General features: G+C 46.4%; 1 protein-coding gene across 1 annotated transcript in view; it reads right to left on the bottom strand.

Annotated features, from left to right (window-relative positions):
• The window catches only part of mst1rb (macrophage stimulating 1 receptor b), an 89,428-nt gene extending 68,821 nt beyond the window's left edge, over positions 1-20,607 (bottom strand). The window contains exon 1 of the mRNA XM_078414684.1: positions 19,414-20,607. Within this exon, the coding sequence (XP_078270810.1) occupies positions 19,414-20,607 (1,194 nt within the window). The remainder of the gene's footprint in view (positions 1-19,413) is intronic.
• Positions 20,608-21,107: the final 500 nt, after the last annotated feature.

Genomic DNA, 21,107 nt, shown 5'->3' with positions numbered 1-21,107 from the left:
CTATTGTCTATTGTCTAGGAGCAAAATTAGGCCATTCGACCCATCAAGTCTACTTCACCATTCAATCATGGCTGATCTATCTTTCCCTCTCAACCCCATTCTCCTGCCTTCTCCCACAACCCTTGACGCCCTTGCTAATCAAGAATCTGTCAATCTCCGCCTTAAAAATACCCATTAACTTGGCCTCCACAGCCGTCTGTGGCAATGAATTCCACAGATTCACCATCCTCTGACTAAAGATATTGCTCCTCATCTTTCTAAAGGTATGTCCATTTATTCGGAGGCTATGGCCTCTGGTCCTAGACTCTCCTGCTAGTGGAAACATCTTTTACTGTCTGTCCCTGGTTACTTCAGAATCAGATGTCTTCCTAAAGTTAGATGTCTAGTTAGATTTAGCACTTGGGGCTAAAGGAATCAAGCGATATGGGGTTAAAAGCAGCGGGGTACTGGTTTTGGATGATGATCAGCCATATCATATTGAATGGCGGTGCTGGTTCAAAGGGCCGAATGGCCTACTCTTGCACCTATGCTTCTATGTTTCTAAACCACTCACGTCTATCTATAGAAGGTCATCTCCCACTCCTGACAATTCCTGCAATATATTTTGACATTCTCAAGTTGACATTGACAACCACCACCTGAATGAAAAATGCCTCTTCATATACAACGAAACAAGACGTGTTTAGTTGTTAAGCTACTTGTCTACTTGGGAACCAAGCCGAGGGATAGTCCAGAAATGTAGAAACAAGGAACTGCAGATGCTGGTTTACCCAAGAAATACATAAAATGTTAGAGGGGTCTGGCAGCATCCCTGAAGAATATGGATAGGTGACGTTTCAGGTCTGGACCCTTCCTCGGACTGAAGAAGGGTTCCGATCCAAAATGTCACCTGTTCACATACTCCAGACATGCTGCCTAACCCACTGAGTTACTCCGGCATTCTGTGTCCAAGGGATAATCCAATTTATTTGAAGGGACAGACCATCAGATCATCAAAGCCTTACGGTTAAAAGTCTGAACCTTGAAACATGATATCGACTTCAAACTTTTGTTCTGGTGCATTGATGTATTACAGATAAAATAGATGCAGGGTTATAAAGAATATTTTACTTCTATGCATTCCTTTTCTATGCAGATAATACTTGTCCATGTGGAATCACTGGAGAAGGTCGAAAACTATCAGTGATCCAGCTACCAAAGCAGAGAATGCAGTCAGAAGAGGTGTCCTGGTCAGTCACAGTGAGGTGGACATCCCTAGATCAGCGGTAGACACAAAATGCTGGAGTAACTCAGCGGGTCAGGCAGCATCGCGGGAGAGAAGGAAAGGGTGACGTTTCGGGTCGAGACCCTTCTTCAGACTGATGTCAGGGGAGTGGGCGGGACTGAGATGGAATGTAGTCGGAGACAGGAAGACTGGTGGGAGAACTGGGAAGGGGGAGGGGCTAGAGAGGGAAAGCAAGGGTTATCTGAAGTTAGAGGAGACGATGTTCATACCCATATGAGGTGCTGTCCTAGATCAGATGTGGATCGTTCACGAGGAGGCAATGATGACCTGGAATTAATCTCCTCAGTGTGAAGGAGAGCAGCGTTTATTTATTTATCAAGGTCAATCGTCCGTGAGGACCACTTTCTCCGCCAAAGGAACACGAGGAATTGCTGGATCATTTGTCCAGTCTCGCTACGAACCCAAATATTTACTCATTTGCTCTTTACACACGGTTTCCAGCTCACTTCTGTAGGCAGTTTATCTCTCCTTACTTCTGTCATCATTACCCTTAGAAGAAGGCATGACCATGGCGTGGGCTCTGGTCTCGGAAATAAATGCTCAGCAGTACGGTACTGACATCAACATTCGCAGCCACTGTTCACTCGTTTAACGTCAGAAATGATGCATGGCACCGCTTTGTGTTTGAAGATGGATGTGATAAGATTACCATCCCCATTAAATAAAATCAGAAACCTGACACCCATCTATATATCTCGTTTATTGAATCCATTTCAAAGTACACGTGCACTTCATCTCCATTGGGGATAAATATCACCATTCTAATGCCTTCTTAATTAGTTTTACGCCAAAGTGTATCCTGACTACATTCCGCTGTGCAATACCATCCTGCAATCTCTCTCTGTAAAGAATATTGAATATTCTTCCTTTCGGCTCTTCCCAAAGTGAATAACCCTACACTTTCCCACAGCTACCAGACTTGGAGGGCATCTACAACACACGATGCCTCAGAAAAGCCACCAGCATTCACAAAGACTCCTCACACCCCTGCAACAGTGTGTTCGAACTCCTTCCATCGATACAAGGCCTTCTATGCCCGTACCTCCAGACTCAGGAACAGCTTCATCCCCAGGGCCATAGCTGCTATGAATCGGTCCTGCTGAGCCGGATGGTCACATCGCACAGTGATCCAGCACAGATCTACTTGCACTTTATTCTGTCTTAAAACTGTTACAATTTGTTTCGTTGGGTTGTTGTTGTTTAAATTAATTAAATTATTGCATCGTATGAGAGGCGCGTTCCCAATCTCGTTGTACCCCTGTACAATGACAATAAAGATATATTGTATTGTATTGTATTACGTTCTCTCTGTCATCCCTGTGCCCAATAACCTAATCTATACAGAAAGTGTAGAAAAAAAAACTGGCACATGTTGGTTTATTAAAAAAACACAAAGCGCTGGAATAACTCAGCGGATCAGGCGAAACCTTCTCCAGTGAACTCGCATGCATAGAAAAGGATGCATGGAAGTACCGTTTTTTTATACCCCTGCATCCATTTTATCTTGTAATACATGAATGCACCATAACAAAAGTTTGAAGTCGAGATTATGCTACAAGGTTCAGACTTTTAACCTTAAGTCTTTAATGACCTGATGGTCTGTCCTTTCAAATAATTTGGATTACCCCTTGGAAAGACACAGAGTGCTTGACTAACTCAGCGGGTCAGGCAGCATCTCTGGATTACGCGGACAGTGACCTTTCAGGTCGGGACCCTTCTTCAGACTCCAGTTTGAAGAAAAGTCCCAAACCGAAACGTCGCCTATCCATGCTCTTCAGAGATGCTGCCTGACCCGTTGAGTTACTCCAACAGTTTGTGTCTTTTTTAGAAACCTAATCGGTACTTATTCTTTGTCCCCCCCCCCGCGATCTTTTGTCCCAACTCTGTCTGTCTGTACGGAGTTTGCACGTTCTCCCCGTGACCTGCGTGGGTTTTCTCCGAGATCTTCGGTTTCCTCCCACACTCCAAAGACGTACAGGTATGTAGGTTCATTGGCTTGGTAAAATGTAAAAATTGTCCCTAGTGTGTGTAGGATATTGTTAATGTGCGGGGATCGCTAGTCGGGGCAGACCCGGTGGGCCGAAGGGCCTGTTTCCGCGCTGTATCTCTAAACTAAACTAAACTAAACTCCTTTCCATGAATGAGAAACGTTCTTCTTTCATCCAAACCATCAGTACGGAGTGTAAAGAACAGCTGCCCCAGCATCGATCCTTGTCGCACCCCAGCAACTTGTTTTCCAAAGTGAAGGTCATAATTTTAACGAAGGATCCCGACCTACAACAGTCTGAAGAAGAGTCCAGACACAAAGCGTCATCTATCCATGTTCTCCAGGGATGCAGCCTGACCCGCTGAGTTACCCCAGCACTTTGTGTCATCATTTTAACCCTGCTCAGTTCTCTACCTTTCAACTACTCATTTACACATACTAATATCATATTACCACAGTCCCGTGATTCCTTAGCTTAGGCGTTAAACTTCAATATGGGACATCACACAAAGCAGGAGTAACTCAGCGAGTCAGGCAGCATCTCTGGAGAAAAGGAATAGGCCATTTTGGGTTCTCGACTTGAAACGTCATCTATGCCTTTTCTCCAGAGATGCCGTCTGACCTGTTGCGTTACTTCAGCTATTTGTGTCTTTCTATGGTACACCTGATCGGTTTGGAAAACATGCAAAACAAAGCTTTTGTTTACCCCGGTACACATAACAAAAATAAAACTAAACCTACATCAATGTAACTACTTAAGGCTGAGCCACACTTTTTCCAGTATCACAGGGTGAATTTGGGAACAACATTGGCTTGGTGATTGCTTGTACATCATCCCTCTCACTCAATGATCACGGTTGGCAAGTGACCCAAGAGGGTAAACAAGCACTGTTATGTCCTTGAATTAACCAATCCAAATAGCAAGTCACAAACAACCAAGACGTTCTCACTATCCTTTACAAAACCCAACTTTCCCAATACTCTCCACACTGTCAGCGTGTTAGAGGGTAGAGGGACACAGTTGGAGGAGATGTGGGTGGTCTAGGAACCATTGATTGTATGCAAGAGCCAGCCTGCAACTTAATTCCAGTCAATGTTTAAACAGGTCCACCCCTGATTTTCCAGCACCCTTGGTTCCAGAGCCTTTCTGGATTATCCATGTAGCCGGACCAACAGAGGTCCGGGAGGAGTCCAAAGAGGCCAGACCGGTCCGCCTTGGCTGCAGAGGAGCCGAGATACCGGCTCGCAAAGTCAGCCTCCAAAGTCGGCTACAGGAACGGTTCTGCCGGCTCCGGCCAGGCCAGAGTTCCAGAGCCCCGGATGCAGGTGGCAAAAATTCGACCCATCGATCGGCGTGGAAGTCCCGATGAGGTCGAGGTCGGCTGTCTCACCCAGCCGAGGTGCCACATTTTCAGGGGGACTTCCGGAGGGGGATTTCAAGTGCGGTCTCATGATTTTGTCCGGATTAATGAAGGAGCCAGACCTCGAGTTGCCGGAAAATTGGTGGTGGACGTGTATTGTACGGAAGACCCAGGTTCTTTCATTGATGCCTTCATGCAGCCAGTAGGGTTCAGATGCAAAACCAAAGATAACAGAGCAGAGCAAGATAGACCACTCGACCCCAAAAACCGTAGTATGTCATGGCGCCATTTTAGTAGGCAGAAACTTGCAGAAACATTTTAAAAGAAAAATAACAAAAATCTGTGAATTGATAGATGAGATATATTCTGCATTTTTATGGTATCATCACACATACTGTTCCCCCAAAACACTGATTACACTACAAGAGGCATAACGAACGGCCTCTAAAATGGCGGCCGTTACGCTCCTTTGCGTACTACACTTCAGTATAGGCGATTTTGACGGAGTAGTTCATTTTGCTCCTCTAGTATCTTTGTGCAAAACTGAGACTGCACTCCATTAGAATAGCAGCTGCTAGATGTTTACACTGCAACCAGCCACTCAACATATTCTTTTGCTGAAGACTAATCCCCTTGCTCATGCAAGTATCCACTGCTGCCTTAATATGTATATATATATTTAATTCTGCAATATATAACAAAATGTGCCATGACCACTGTGGTTTTTGAGATGTTTGCTCAACATTGCAGGTACCATAATGGACCACACTCAGGTAAACAAGGCAAAGTGAAGACACAAGAGACTGCAGATGATGGAATCTTGAGCCAAAACACAATATACTGGAGGAACTCAACAGGTCGGACAGCGATAGGGGAGAGAATAGACAAATAACCAAACAACCCACGAGTCTTAAGAAACTGGAACATCCGTAGGAAACCCTTTAGACTTTATACTTTAGAGATACAGCATTGAAACAGGCCCTTCAGCCCACTGAGTCCGTGCCGACCAGCGATCACCCCTTACACTAGCAATGTCCTGCACACTAGAGATAATTTACATTTTTACCAAAGCCCTTTAACCCACAAACCTGTACATCTTTGGAATGTGGGAGCACCTGGAGCAAATCCACACGATCACAGGGAGAACGTACAAACTCCATACAGGCATCACCCGTGGTCAGGATCGAACTTGGGCCACTGGCACTGTAAGGCAGCAACTCTACTGCTACGCCACCGTGCCGCCCCACGCACCATAAGGATAATCTGCAAACACCACACAGGCAGGCAGTGGAGATTAGGACATTGTTCGCTGGAGCCGTGTAGCAGCAGCTCTTATGGCTGAGTCGCTGTGCCGTCTCCAATAACAGCAAGGGGTGGGGGTGGCCATTGCACTTCCTATCCATTCAGAGACAAAGTTGTTCATTTCAGGGGCAGCACAGTGGCGCAGCGGTAGAGTTGCTGCCTTACAGCACCAGAGACCCGGGTTCGATCCTGACTACGGGTGCTGTCTGTATGGAGTTTCCACATTCTCCCTGTGGCCAACGTGGGTTTTCTCCGGGTGCTCCCGTTTCCTCCCACATTACAAAGGCATGCACGTTTGTAGGGTAATTGGCTTTGGTAAAATTGTAAAATTATCCCGTGTGTAGGATGGTGCTAGTGTACGGGGCGATCGCTGGTCAACACGGACTGGGTGAGCCGAAGGGCCTGTTTCCGCACTGAATCGTTAAAGTCTAAAAGATTTGGGAGTTCTTGTCCCTTGATTCAAGGATAAAGAAACGATTGATTCTTGCTGAAACGTATCAGGAGAAGCTGCGGACCAAATATGGCTCGGTACAACTTTTTTTCTATGTAAACACGTTTATGACGAATACATCGCAAAAGTCAGGAATTCATTTCCTCCACACTGCCAGGTAGCTCTACCTTGCTGTTTGGAGCATTAATAAGTACGTGGTTATGTGTCAAAGAAGATCGGGCAACTGCACCGACCGAGCAATGGTTTCACTGCCATAAGTAGAGTCACACGGAACTGTCCATCACAAATGAGGCCAATTCACCTCGGCTCAGTGAGCTTGAAAGCTTCTGTAAACTCTTCCATTCAGTGATTAATCTGTTTCTTTTTAGATTAATTCTATATTTGCTTTGGATCAGGGACAGACATGCAGCATAGAAACATGCCCTAATGCAGAAACAAGGAATGCAGCAGATGCTGGTTTACCAAGTAATGGCACAAAATGCTGGAGTAACACAGCGGGTCTAGGAAACATGGATAGGTGACGTTTCGGGTCAGGAACCTTCTTCTCCACGTTCTCCAGGGTTGCTGGCAGACCTGTGATTTACTCCAGCATTTTATGTCTTTCCATGGAAACAAGCCCTTCGGCCCAACCTCTCTAGGCTGATCAAGCTGCCTATACAAACCAGTCCCACCTGGCAGCAGAGTTAGCTTTCGGTTTATTATTGTCACGTGTACCGAGGCACAGTGAAAAGCTTTGTTTTGCATGCTATCCAAACAGATCAGGTTTACAGTGAAGAGTTACAATCAATTCAAACTCGGGGATAATAGATAGAGCAAAGGGAAAGATCAAAGATAGACACAAAGTGCTGGAGTCATTAGGCAGGACAGGCAGCATCTCTGGAGATTTCAGGTCGTGTCGGAACCCTTCTTCAGACTGAAAGTAGAGAGGAGGGAACTGGAGGTAAGAAAAGGCCAGAACAAAACAGGGCTGGCAACAGATGACCAAGGAAGGGTGGAGCTCATAATGGCCCATTGCTGGCTGGAGAAGAGGTGATAACGAGGGGATACAAGGATGCGAACAGTGGAACTAGCAGGACTAGTAGGGAAGGGAGGGAATGCAAGAGTTACTTGAAATTGTGGTAAATCTGTGGAATTAATTGCCATGAACGGCTGTGCAGGTCAAGTCAATGGATATTTTTAAGATGGACATTGAGATTCTTAATTAGTAAGGGTGTCAGTGGTTCTGGGGAGAAGGCAGGAGAATAGGGTTGAGAGGGAACGATAGATCAGCCATGATTGAATGTTGGAGTAGACGATGGGCTGAATGGCCTAATTCTGCTCCTAGAATTTGTGCACATGAAAATTATAAAGATCGTGGAAGATAGATCTTAGAAAGATCTACAAAATAATTGGAAAGAAACAGAGGTATGCAGATACAATCAATGCAGATATATTACAGAATATTGCAGTTTAGCCTTCTATTCCTCTAATGTAAAACACAAATCACATTTTAAATTACTTTCAAAAGTCTGCCTTTTGTCCAGGACTTACATTTAAAATAATTATGCACATAATTCAATAACCCTCTGCACATCAATGAGATCATCACGTGGCACTTCCCTTCAGAGATCAAACAGGAGAAAATTGGGGCAGAATTGAAAGAGAATTGAAACTCGAAAACTGTCAAGCAGCTATGAGACACGCAGGGAGAACAGCAAACATTTCATCTTTCACTAAACCCTCCTGTTTGAAAGTTTTCCAATTTCATCAGAATAGCCCCCCCACACACACGTATTTTCACATTTGTAATAAGTGCACTTTCATATATACTGAGTAAAAAACACACTGCTGGAGGAATTCAGCAGGCTAGGCATCTGTGCCCTGACCTGCTGAGTTCTTCCAGCAGTTTATCTTTTGCTGCAGTTTCCAGTATCTGCAGTCTCTCGTGTCTCCATTAGCAATGATTTTTTTATCACATATGTATTAAAAGCTCTGAGATTTACTTTAGTTTAGTTTGGAGACTTAGCACGGAAACAGGCCCCTTGGCCCACCGAGTGCGCGCCGACCAGCGATCCCCGTACACTGACACTATCCTACACACGCTAGGGACAATTTACAATTTTACCAAGCCAATTCACATACAAAGTTGCAGGAAGGAACTGCACATGCTGGTTTACACCGAAGAGGCGGCACGGTAGCGCAGCGGTAGAGTTGCTGCTTTACAGCGAATGCAGCGCCGGAGACTCAGGTTCGATCCTGACTACGGGTGCTGCACTGTAAGGAGTTTGTACGTTCTCCCCGTGACCTGCGTGGGTTTTCTCCGAGATCTTCGGTTTCCTCCCACACTCCAAAGACGTACAGGTATGTAGGTTAATTGGCTGGGTAAATGTAAAAATTGTCCCTAGTGGGTGTAGGATAGTGTTAATGTACGGGGATCACTGGGCGGCACGGACTTGGAGGGCCGAAAAGGCCTGTTTCCGGCTGTAGATATATGATATGATGATGATATGATAGGCACAAAATGCTGGAGTATCTCAGCAGGACAGGCAGCATCGACCCGAAACGTCACCCATTCCTTCTATCATCGGTGAGTAAGTCCAGCATTTTGTGTCTAACCTATAAACCTGTATGTCTTTGGAGTGTGGGAGGAAACTGAGGCACTCCTACAGTGATGTCTGGATGGTGGACCTGCCACCACTGCATCGATCTTTCCTGTGTAACCATTGCTCAGGGAGTGCCTTGCAGTCATGCACATGTTGTCATCTTGCATGCTTCCATCCGTACCTCATTGATGACACATCGCCTTTTTGCCGTGCGATTTAATTCAAACAAATAGCCTATCCATGCCCATACAAGTCCTCCTTGCTTCTGCTTCACAACCTCCCCCCTCCCCCCCCCTCCCCCGCCCCCCTCCACCATTCCAAAAGTGCATGGATACACAGCTTCTTAAATGTTTCTCTATTAAGGACATAACACAAGGGACATTCCCTCAACTAGACACTAATTTAGATTTGAACCTCCCAACATATTAAAAAATACCCAGCATGTCCTGAGACCTACCCAGGGCATTGTTCTTCTAAAACTGAGATCAGGAGACGTTGACGTAATATCATCGGCTGAGGGTTAGCTGCAAGTCCAGGCAGAGCCAGATGATCAATCAGCACAGAGCTCATGAGGTATGAGATTCTCAGCTATACCTCAGCGACAGACAGCACGGAAACAGGCCCCTCAGCCCACCAGGTCCACGCTGACTATCGATCGCCCGTTCACACTAGCTTTATGTTATCCCACTTTCACATCCACTCCCCACATACTAAGAGCAATTTTACAGAGGACAATCAACCTACAAACCCACACATCTTTGGGATGCGTGAGGAAACCGGAGCGCCCGGAGAAATACCATGCGGCCACAGGAAGAACGTGCAAACTCCACACACATGCGCAGTGCCTAGTTTTCTGGCTGCTCTCTCAGAGGGTTACAAGGTACCGCACGGCAGAGCAAGTTAAGTTCTTCCTCATGTCTTGGACAAACATTGTCGCCCTACATATCATCATTATAATGCTGATTGGGGAAGGTTGCTCACAAATCCTCCATTATGACAGTTCATAAGACAGAGAGGGGGCGAGAGAGAGGGGGGGCGAGCGTGAGGGGGGGGCGAGAGTGAGGGGGGGTGAGTGTGAGGGGGGGGGGGGCGAGAGAGAGGGGGGGCGAGCGTGAGGGGGGGGCGAGAGTGAGGGGGGGCGAGCGTGAGGGGGGGGCGAGAGAGAGGGTAGTGGGAAAAGAGAGCAGAATTAGGCTATTCAGACCGCTCCTCCATCTGATCAAGGCTGATATATCTTTCCCTGCCAACCCCATTCTCCTGCCTTCTCACCGTAACCCTTAACAACCGTAGTAATTTAAACTTATTTTTCCTCGGTGAGAGAAATGTTAAACTCGCAAGGAACAAATATTGGAGTTCAGATTCAAAATGGTCAACTTCTGCTTCAGTTGCTTGGGCTCACACTATGAGCGGCTGAGCTGTGAGCACCGGGGAGGTCTGTGCTTTGAATACTTTTCCGACGTATAAAAAACAAAACTCTGTTTCGACAAGAACCAGAGAATCCACAAGAACCAGATGACACGGAGAGTCATCAGATTCGCAGGTTTGTTGTTGTGGTCCAGCAGAGTTTGTTGAAAGTCTGAAGAGGGGTCGCGACCCGAAACGTCACCCATTCCTTCTCTCCAAAGATGCTGCCTGTCTCGCTGAGTTACTCCAGCATTTTGTGTCTACCTTTATTGAAATTCCTAACCGGCATGAAGCTGAGACTGGGAGAATGAAGCTGGCAATAGGCAATAGACAATAGGTGCAGGAGTAGGCCATTCGGCCCTTCGAGCCAGCACCGCCATTCGCTGTGATCATGGCTGATCGTGCACAATCAGTACCCCGTTCCTGCCTTCTCCCCATAACCCCTGACTCCGCTATCATTAAGAGCTCTATCAAACTCTTGAAAGCATCCAGAGAATTGGCCTACACGGCCTTCTGAGGCAGAGAATTCCACAGATTCACAACTCTCTGAGTGAAAAAGTTTTTCCTCGTCTCCGTTCTAAATGGCCTACCTCTTGTTCTTAAACTGTGGCCCCTGGTTCTGGACTCCCCCAACATTGGGAACATGTTTCCTGCCTCTAGCGTGTCCAATCCATGACGGCGATGACGGCGGATGTGGCAGACGAGGAGCAAGGCTAGTCGGAGAGGGAACTGGAGCCTGGTTTACCACGCCTTCAAGTTCGGCTGCGGGAGGCCCCCCTCAGAGAACAACGGTGGACGGGCAAGGAGACATCGGTTCGCTGGTCGATCAACATGTCCAAGGAAGGAGAGGGCTGGAGGCCCGCGGCAGCCCGGGGCTCGCCTGGAACGGGCACCACTCACACGATCTGGAGCGCGGACTGGACCTTGAAAATGGAGCCAAAGAAAAAGTAGCCTATCCCTGTACAATTGCTCATCGGGAATGTGCTTGGGTTCGGTAACACTCCACTGGAATGATGGTAAGAAAATAATTTCATTGCACGTTCGCACATGTGACAACAAAAGCGCCACTGAACCACTGAAGTATAAACAATAAGTATCAAGACAAGTGCACTGCAATCTCAATTAGTCAAAAAAATAAATACTGGAGTGTAAAGAATAATTGAGGTAGAGTTAAGACTAAGAGTACATGGCAGAATCTCCGGTAACGGGGTGTGAAAGAGGGCAGCACGATGGCACAGCCTCTGTGCCAGAGACCTGGGTTCGATCCCGACTACGGGCGCTGTCTGTACGGAGTTTGTACATTCTCCCCATCACCTGCATGGGTTTTCTCCGGGTGCCCCGGTTTCCTCCCACACTCCAAACACGTACAGGTTTGTAGGTTAATTGGCTTCGGTAAAAATTTAAATTGTCCCTCGTGTGTAGGAAAGTGCGAGTGAGCAAGGATCGCTGGCTGGCACCGAGTCAGTGGGCCGAAGGGCCTGTTTCCATGCTATATCTCAAAACTGAACTCAAACCAAACTAGAAGAGGTGGTTGGTTCCAGTGTCTGATAGCCATGGGCAAGAAGCTGTTTGTGAGTCTGGATGTCCAGACTTTCAACATTTTGGATCTCCTCCTGGAGGGAAGAAGAGAGAACAGGGAATGGCCAGGGTGGCAGGAATCCGTGATGATAATTCCATTGGTGGCAGGCAGCTTTCTGAGAGTTTATCCTCGTGAAAGCAGACCTGACCTCAGCCACTGGGATGAGGGAGACAGAGCCAGCACCCAACAGATGATCTGCAGGGCACAAGGATTCTCTCTGGCCTTTTCCAGCTCTCTGCAGGATGAACCGAGTCAACGCGTTTCTCAGCTCTTTTCTCGCAGACTTTTACTTTTAGAGATACAGCGCAGAAACAGGCCCTTCGGCCCACCGAGTCCGCCCGTGCCAACCATCTATCACCCCGTACACTAGCACTATCCTACACACGAGGGGCAATTTACAATTATTTAAAAAAATCGAAGCCAATTAACCTACAAACCTGCACGTCTTTGGAGTGTGGCAGGATTCCGGAGCACCGGTAGAAATCCACAGGGAGAACGTACAAACTCCATACAGACAGCATCTGTAGTCAGGATTGATCCCGGGTCTCTGGCGCTGTAAGGCAACAACTCTACCGCTGCGACACTGTGCCGCCCATCAGCGTGTACACCATCAGGTATCTATCTAACAACCTTCTAATAGTAACAGCTGAATGCTCTATCAGGCAGAGTACTTAAGATGACTGTACCTCACTAGTTTTACCTCATGTCCCCCCTGATTTATTTGCCAGTCGCCATGAATCTGTGGCTTCACCCTTCCACCAATTCACTTAGAAACATAGAAAATAGGTCCTTTTATAATTTTATACGTCTCTATAAGATCCCCTCTCATCCTTCTAAACTCCAGTGAATACAAGCCTAGTCTTTCCAATCTTTCCTCATATGACAGTCCCTCCATCCCAGGGATTCAACCTTGTGAACCTACTCAATAGGTGTGAACTACTCAATACTTGTGAACGCTGGCTCAATAGCAAGGACGTCATTCCTCAAATTAGGAGCCCAAAACTGCACACAGTACTCCAGATGTGGTCTCACCAGGGCCCTATACAACTGCAGAAGGACTTCTTTGCTCCTGTACTCAAATCCTCGCGTTATGAAGGCCAACATGCCATTGCTCAGTTTGCCTCAACGCTTGCCCCTTTTGAATCCTTCAACACAATCACACCTCCAATTTGAAACCCATCCCACTAGCACTGTCTTCTGGAGCCATTGCTTCCTTCCTCACTCTGATCCTAGTGACAAAAACAAGTACTGGTTTTGGTTTTAGCTTTAGAAATACAGCTCTATTGCTATGCCACTGTGCCGCCCTATTGTAACCAAAACCAGTTCAAAAAAACCTCAAAGTCCTCTGTGCTACGAAAAATAGCGCATTGTTCAGAGTTGAGGTCAGCATTGTGTAATGTTGGTTGTTGGGAAGAAGCTATTCTTGAACTAAAGAATTACCGTCGGTCAAATGAACCCTCTCGTTGGATGAAGCAGCCCAGCTCATCACGGGTACTGACCTCTCCACCATCAATGGGGATCGAGAGGAGGCGTAGCCTCAAAATGGCGGCCAATATCATCAAAGACCACATTTCACCCTGGTCATGCTCTCATTTCAATCCTAACATTGGAAAGAAGATATAGGGGTCCACCAGGTTCAAGAATAGTTGGGGGTAGGGGCTGCTTTACGTCCTCGTCGTCCACCCTGGGTAGTTCTACGGAACTGGCAAAATTGGCAGCAAAGCGTCAACTACGGTACTCTGAAGCACCAATTGCCACTTTTGATTGTTGTAGTTGACATACGAAAGAAGAAGAAGAAGAATAATAGCTGCTTCCCAACAACCAACATGACACAACATTATAAACAATGGACTAATTGGTTGCGCTGAGGATTTGTGGCTTTTTGGCACTAGTATTAGGGTTACTCACTTATGGAATCATTCATTATTGAATAAGATCTATATGTATTGTGTTTACAGGCCTGTTATGCTGCGGCAGGTAAGGATTGTTGTTTTATTGACAGTACCAAGGACAATTAAACACTCTTGACTAATGACCGTTGAATGTGATGGTCTCACCAGAAAGTGTGGTAATGTAGCTGACAGCCTTCAAATCTAAACACAGATTTGAAGTATTTCCTTTCTCTCCATCCCCCACTAAACATACCCTCCCTTCAATATCCAAACAAACATCCAATAGCTTTCATTGGTCAGACATATACACCCAGGCCATCTCCCCATCGAAACATCACTCGCAACGTACCGAACAAATAGATTTCCTGGTTGGCACAAGGATGGGATTGGTTTCGGAGAAAATTCTTGATGCATCAACGGCTTCAACCGACCTGTCACGAGGCAGAGATATGAGCTGCACTCTCTTCCCCTGGGAGTTAACCTCTTTATAATCAGTGGTGATTTCCTCCCACAAATTTTCTAAAACTAAACAAAAAGTGGATTGTGTATGGAGCTGAACTATTTCAAAAATGCCTCAAGTATATCTGAGCGATATGCCTCAATATTTTTTCAGAGTCACAAAGAGGTTTTGAAATTCCACTCTGTGTCTTTGTATTTCATTGCAGATTGCGTTAGTTGCTGAGTGATCCCAATGATTCTTCCCAAAGCAAAGATTATCAGGGAAACAAAATAACGCAGCGTTTCCTTGGGATTGGGAAGGGTGATGGGACGGGCGTAATCTTTGGACAAGAAATGAAGCTGCAGGGTGTGTTTTGAACTTTACCAGCAGGTTTTCTGATCGGCAGGCAGCTGGGCAGAGTCTACTTGTGTGGGAGGGCCAGCAGTGAGTAGCTGCCAGATAGCTTATGTTACAGAAGTGGAGTTGCTGCCTCACTGCACCAGATGCCCAGGTTCGATCCTGCCTACGGGTGCTGCCTGAACGGAGTTTGTACATTCTCCCTGTTAACGGGTGGGTTTTCTCCAGGTGCTCCGGTTTCCTCCCACACTCCAAAGATGTACAGGTTTGTCGGTCAATTGGTTTTGGTAAAATTGTAAATTATCCCCAACGTATGGGATTGTGTTAGTGTACGGGGTGATCGCTGGTCGGCGTGGACTTGGTGGGCCGAAGGGCCTGTTCCCACGCTGTACAGTATCTCTTAAGGTGATGCACATCTCCAGTTGCTTGTAGTGAAGGCGACCCATGTCTCTAATTGCATGCAGCTAATGTTAACGTGGCTGTGCAAGTACTTATTCAGCTCCGATCCGACCACCAAGACCATTTACAACACTCCTACCTTTATTCTTACTGGTATTGGTTTTATTGTCAAGTGTACCAAAATACAGTGAAAAGCTCTGCTTGCAGGTTATCCAGGTGAGTCATATCATACATAAATAGATCAAAGTAGAGCAAGAGTGGAAAAAATAAAGCAGACTATAGGGTTACAACTACAAAGAAAGTGTAGATGATAAAAAAAAAAGTGCAAGGCCACAATGAGGTAGATTGGAAGATCAAGAATTCATCCTCAGCAAAAGAGATCTGTTCAATAGTTTGATAACAGAAATATGCTGTTCTTGAATCTGGTGGTGCGTGCTTTCAGACTTTTGTAGTTTCAGTCCCCAGAAGGGTCCCAACCCGAAACGCCACCTATCCATGTTCTCCAGAGATGCTGCCTGACCTGCTGAGTTACTCTTGCCCTTTGTGTCCTTTTTCGTATCTTCTGCCCGATGGGAGGGGGGAGAAGAGGGAATGACCAAGGTGTGAATGGTCCTGGATTACGTTGGTTGCTTTCCTGAGACAGCATTAAATGGAGATGACTTGATGGGAGGAGGGGGTGGGAGGCCGGCTCATAAGTGGGTTGGGCTCTGCACGCAACTCTCTGCAATTTGGGAAGGATGGGACTAGCTCAGATGGGGCTCCCCGGTCGGGCTGGAGAAGTTTAGTTTAGTTTATTGTCACATGTGCCGAGGTACAGTGAAAAGCTTTTTTGTTGCGTGGTATCCAGTCAGTGGAAAGACTGTACAAGATTACAATCAATCCATCCACAGTCCAAAGATACATGATAATGGGAATAATGTTTAAGGCAAGATAAAGCCCAGTAAAGTCCGACTAAAGATAGTCCACAGGTCTCCCATGAGGTAGACAGTAGCTCTAGGACCGCTCTCTAGTTGGTGCGAGGATGGATCAGTTGCCTGATAACAGCTGGGAAGAAACAGTCCCTGAATCTGGAGGTGTGCATTTTCACCCTTCTGTACCTCTTGCCTGGAGTGACCGGGATGCAACTCATCCTTGATTATGCTGGTGGCCTTGCTGTGGCAGCTTGAAGTGTAGATGGAGGCAATTGAAAGGAGGTTGGTGTGTGTGATGCTCTGGGCTGCTCCACAATTCTCTGCCATTTCTTGCGATCTTGGATGGAGCTGTTCCTAAACCAAGTTAGGCTGAAGGGCCTCTTTCTGTGCTGTGTGACTATGACTCACTGACATCTGTGATACACGTGCACTGAGCCAGTCAGGATGGGCCATGTCATTCCACTGACCCTGAATTGAGCTGATCAGAGAAGGAGTGTTGTAACCAGCAATCCTGCCCAACATTGCTTTGTGGACTGTTATAGCCTTACCACAATCAATAGGTTGTGGTCAGTCTGGGACTAACTTTGTTTAATATTGTGTCGCAGAATCCCTGACAAACACACACATATACATATAATTATATATTCATATATATATATATATAATTTAAAAAAATGTATTCACTTATAATTGAAGCAAAAACAAAACAGAACCAGATGATTGGAAATTTGCCAATATCACCCCGCTGCACAAGAGGGGAGCAGTGCAGAATAGTGGGAACTCTAGGCCGGTTAGTCTGATTTCGGTGGTTGGTTGAGATTTTAGAGCCCATTATAAAGGATGGGGTCACGGGGTAGTTAGAAGTTCACGATAAAATAGGCCACAGTCAGCATAGTGGTCTTGCCCGACAAATTTGCTGGAATTCTTTGAAGGAGTAAATAGCAGGACAGACAAAGGAGAGTCAGTAGATGTTGTTTACCTAGATTTTCAGAAAGCCTTTGATGAGGTGCCACACGGGAGGCTGCTAGGGAAGACGGGAGCCCACGGTAACAAAAGAGTAGATACTAGCATGGATAGCATAGGAAAATAACTGCAGATGCTGGTACAAATCGAAGATGTTTATTCACAAAATGCTGGAGTAACTCAGCAGGTCAGGCAGCATCTCAGGAGAGAAGGAATGGGTGACGTTTCGGGTCGAGACCCTTCTTCAGACTGATTAGCATGGATAGCAGGTTGGCTGGAAGGCAGAAAGCAAAAAGTGGCGATAAAGGGGGCTTTTTCTGGTCGGCTGCCAGTGACTAGTGGAGTTCCGCAAGTGTCGGTGCTGGGGCCGCTACTCTTCACGTTGTATATTAATGATTTGGATGAGGGGATTGAAGGCTTTGTGGCCAAGTTTAAGGGTGATACGAAAATAGGTGGAGGGGCTGGTAGTGTAGAGAAAGCAGGGACTCTGCGGAAGGACTTGAACAGGTTGGGAGAGTGGGCAGAGAAGTGGCAGATAGAATACAGTGCAGCAAAGTGTGGAGTCATGCATTTTGGTAGCAGGAATAAAGGCGTAGGCTATTTTCTAAATGGGGTGAGAATCCAGAAACCGGAGGTGCAAAGGGACTTGGGAGTGCTGGTGCAGGATTCTCAAAAAGTTAATCTGCAAGTCGAATTGGTAGTAAAGAAAGCAAATGCAATGCTCGCATTTATTTAGAGAGGGCTTTTACACAAAAACAGGGATGTAATGCTGAGGCTCTATAAGGCGCTGGTAAGGCCGCATTTGAAATATTATGAGCAATTTTGGGCACCATATCTGAGGAAGGATGTGCTGGCTCTGGAGAGGTTCCAGAGGAGGTTTATAAGAATGATCCCAGGAATGGGTGGGTTAACCTATGATGAGCATTTGATGGCACTGGGCCTGTACTCACTGGACTTTTGAAGAATGAGGGGGGACCTCATGGAAACATACTGTTTAGTGAAAGGCTTGGATAGAGTGGATGTGGAGAGGATGTTTCCACTAGTGGGAGAGTCTAAGACTAGTGGTCATAGCCTCAGAATCAAAGGACGTTCTTTTAGGAAGAAGATGAGGAGGAATTTCTTTAATCAGAGGGTGGTGAATCTGTGGAATTCTTTGCCACAGAAAGCTGTGGAGGCCAAGTCAGTGGATATATTTAAGGCAGAGATAGATACATTTTTGATTAGTACAGGTGTCAGGCAGGAGAATGGGGTTAGGAGGGAGAGATAGATCAGCCATGATTGAATGGTGGAGTAGACTTGATGGGCCAATTAGCCTAATTCTACTCCTATCACTTATAATCTTATGAAAATAACTCCAGATGCTGGAAAGCTGAAACAGCAAAGCTGGAAACGCTCAGCAGGTTAGGCAGCATTTAAAGGGAGAGGATGACAGTTAACATTTGAGGCCCATGACCCTGGTAGGAACTGGGTGTAAGACAGTGTGTAGGATAGTGCTAGTGTAGTGATCGCTGGTCAGCGCTCACTACAGTGGGCCAAAGGTCCTGTTTCCGCACTGCATCTCTAAAGTAAACTAAACTAAATTAAACTGGAAAAGATCTTATGAATGATCATCAAGCTCAAACAATTATCTTTTTTTCTTTCTTTCCACACATGCTGCCTGACCTGCTGAGTGTTTCAGGCTTTTTCTGGGTTTTTTTTGCTGGACATCACCTGCAAGGCCAAACATTCATTATTCTATAGTAAAGACCACGGCCTTCAGGCCACTTTAGATCGTCTAGTTTTAGAATAGGATTCACAACAGTCTAGTTTTGGATGGAATTCACCGCGGCACAGCGGTAGAGTTGCTGCCTTACAGCGCCAGAGACCCAGGTTCAATCCTGACTACGGGTGCTGTTTGTATGGAGATTGTTCGTTCTCCCTGGGACCCCTTCAGTTTTCTCTGGGTTCTCCGGTTTCTCCCACAGTCCAAAGACGTACAGGTTTGCAGGGCGACAGGCTTTTGTAAATTTCCAGAGTGTAGGATAGAGCTAGTGTACAGGGTGATCTCTGGTCGCTGCTGACTCAGTGGGCCAAAGGGCCTGTTTCCGCACAGTACCTCCAAACTAAACTAACTCAGTGGGTCTGGCAGCATCCGTGGAAGGAAATGGACAGGTGACGGCTGCTCCCCAGAATCCCTCTACAGATGCTGCCCGACCTGCTGAAATTCCTTCAGCACTTTGTATTTCGCCTGAGATGTCAGTATCTATCGTTTGTTATGTCTACATTTAATTCAAGGCCCAGTTAAAGGTGGGGATGGAACAAAGAAAGAAACAAAGAAATAATTCTATACTCACAGAACGAGGGCAGTACTGGTAAAAATCTTAGCGTTTCTCAGGTACACATTTAATTCAATGCCCAGTGAAACGGAAAAACCCTCTTGCACCAAATGGCACTTTTTAATTCAGCTGAAAATTTGTCAGAAAAAGTTGGGAATGGAATGAAGAAAGTAATTCTGTACTCACGGGATGAGGGCAGTACTCTAACTCCTGGTAAAACCTTAGCCCCCTGAGCTGGGATTCTTCTGATGGTGCGCAGCAGGCCGCCATCCCATTCTCGATGATCTCGGCGATTGACTTGACCGGGAACGTACACAGCGCGGACTTCCTCCGCAACGTTCTGCTGTTGGGCTCGCTTTCCACAAACACTCCGAACAGCACGTCGTCCTGCTTCGACACGTCGAGCTCCTTGGCCAGGTCCGTGCCGGGTTTGGCCAGGTAAGCTGCTTGCAACACATTGTACAGGATGTCCCCATCGCCCAAGGTCCTCTTCCTCCGCCTCGTTTCGTATTGGCACTCCAGCACGATCTCCCGATAGTTCTTCACTTCGTACTCGCCAACCTTCAACTGCGCGATTCTCGTGTGATAGTTGTTCGAATCTATTGATTCTTTCTGCACGGTGAGAAAGTAGATGTATTCGTCAGAGCGGAAGGAATAAATATAATCAATGGGATACGTGTCCAGGAATTCATCCAACACAGTTAAAGAGTGATCTTGAGAAGTCAACTCAAATCCATCCAGTGATCCGATCAGTCTCTTTATTGACACGGAAGTTGGACTGTAAGATTTTGCAATGGTACTGTTGACTGTGGCTCCAATAAACAAATAGCTGGTATATAGTTCATCATGAACAAACACCTGGGTGCCCAATGGGCTAGCTATGCAGTCGGGGCAAAAGTCAGCACGATTATTTTCCGGTTTAAATAGGCACAAGTTCTCATTTCTGTTTTGGATGTTGTGCCTGTAACAGATGCCATGTTGGGAGCTTCCACAGATAAACAGGACTGGCTCGTACGAGTCAAACATCAGCAGGACATTGTCGTTATCCTCCATGTCGACGTTTGACTCCCAGTTTGTGACGCAAAGTTTGCAGATCTCGCAATCCGGGCTGCCAACGGGGCCAGTCTGCAGTTCATAGTCCCTCTGGAGGGAGAAGTTGAGAGAGTAGATTCGATTCCGCACCGCAATATAGATCCCTTGATAATCGGAGTGCACCACGATATTCTGGATCGGCCGCCCCGCGTCAAAGCTTCTCATTTGGTATCGGACGTCAAAGTCAAAATGCTCGGGCTCCCGCATGCAGGCTTGGCCAGAGCAGAGTGGAGTGTTTCCCAATATCCATGCACTTAGCCAGAGGAAGATCACGGATCCAGCTGTCATCCCGGTGCTAGGCGTCACTTCAATGATAATGGTGGATGAGAATGAGGAGATGAGCAATTTAAAAACAATCAGGACAAAACCCGTAAGATTTGGGCATTCCTTTTCGAAGCTCGTACCATGACACTCGAGCCCAAGGGGACAAGGGCACAAAAAGCAATGGAGGATGATTTCTTGTGTACGAAAGCTGAGGTAAAGGATCACGCAGATCCCATTCCAGACTCTTCAATGAAGCTCTTCTTCTGCACAAAACCACACCAGAGAGAATAAAAATAGTTAGCTTGTTCAAGATTATGCCTCTCCACGGTCAAATATAATAACCCTTACGTTATAAATGCTCCAATTGATGAATGACCTTTAAATCATACACAGTTTAGTTTGGAGATACAGCGAGGAAATAGGCCCTTCGGCCCACCGAATCTGTGCAGACCAGCCATCCCTCGTTCACACGAGTTCTATCCTACACACTGGGGGCAATTTACAGAAGCCAATTAACCTACAGA

The sequence above is a fragment of the Rhinoraja longicauda genome, chromosome 17 (assembly GCF_053455715.1).
Source record: "Rhinoraja longicauda isolate Sanriku21f chromosome 17, sRhiLon1.1, whole genome shotgun sequence".
Taxonomy (NCBI): Eukaryota; Metazoa; Chordata; class Chondrichthyes; order Rajiformes; family Arhynchobatidae; genus Rhinoraja; species Rhinoraja longicauda.
Note: the sequence above shows the minus strand (reverse complement) of the source record. Positions and strands in the feature narration are given on the sequence as shown.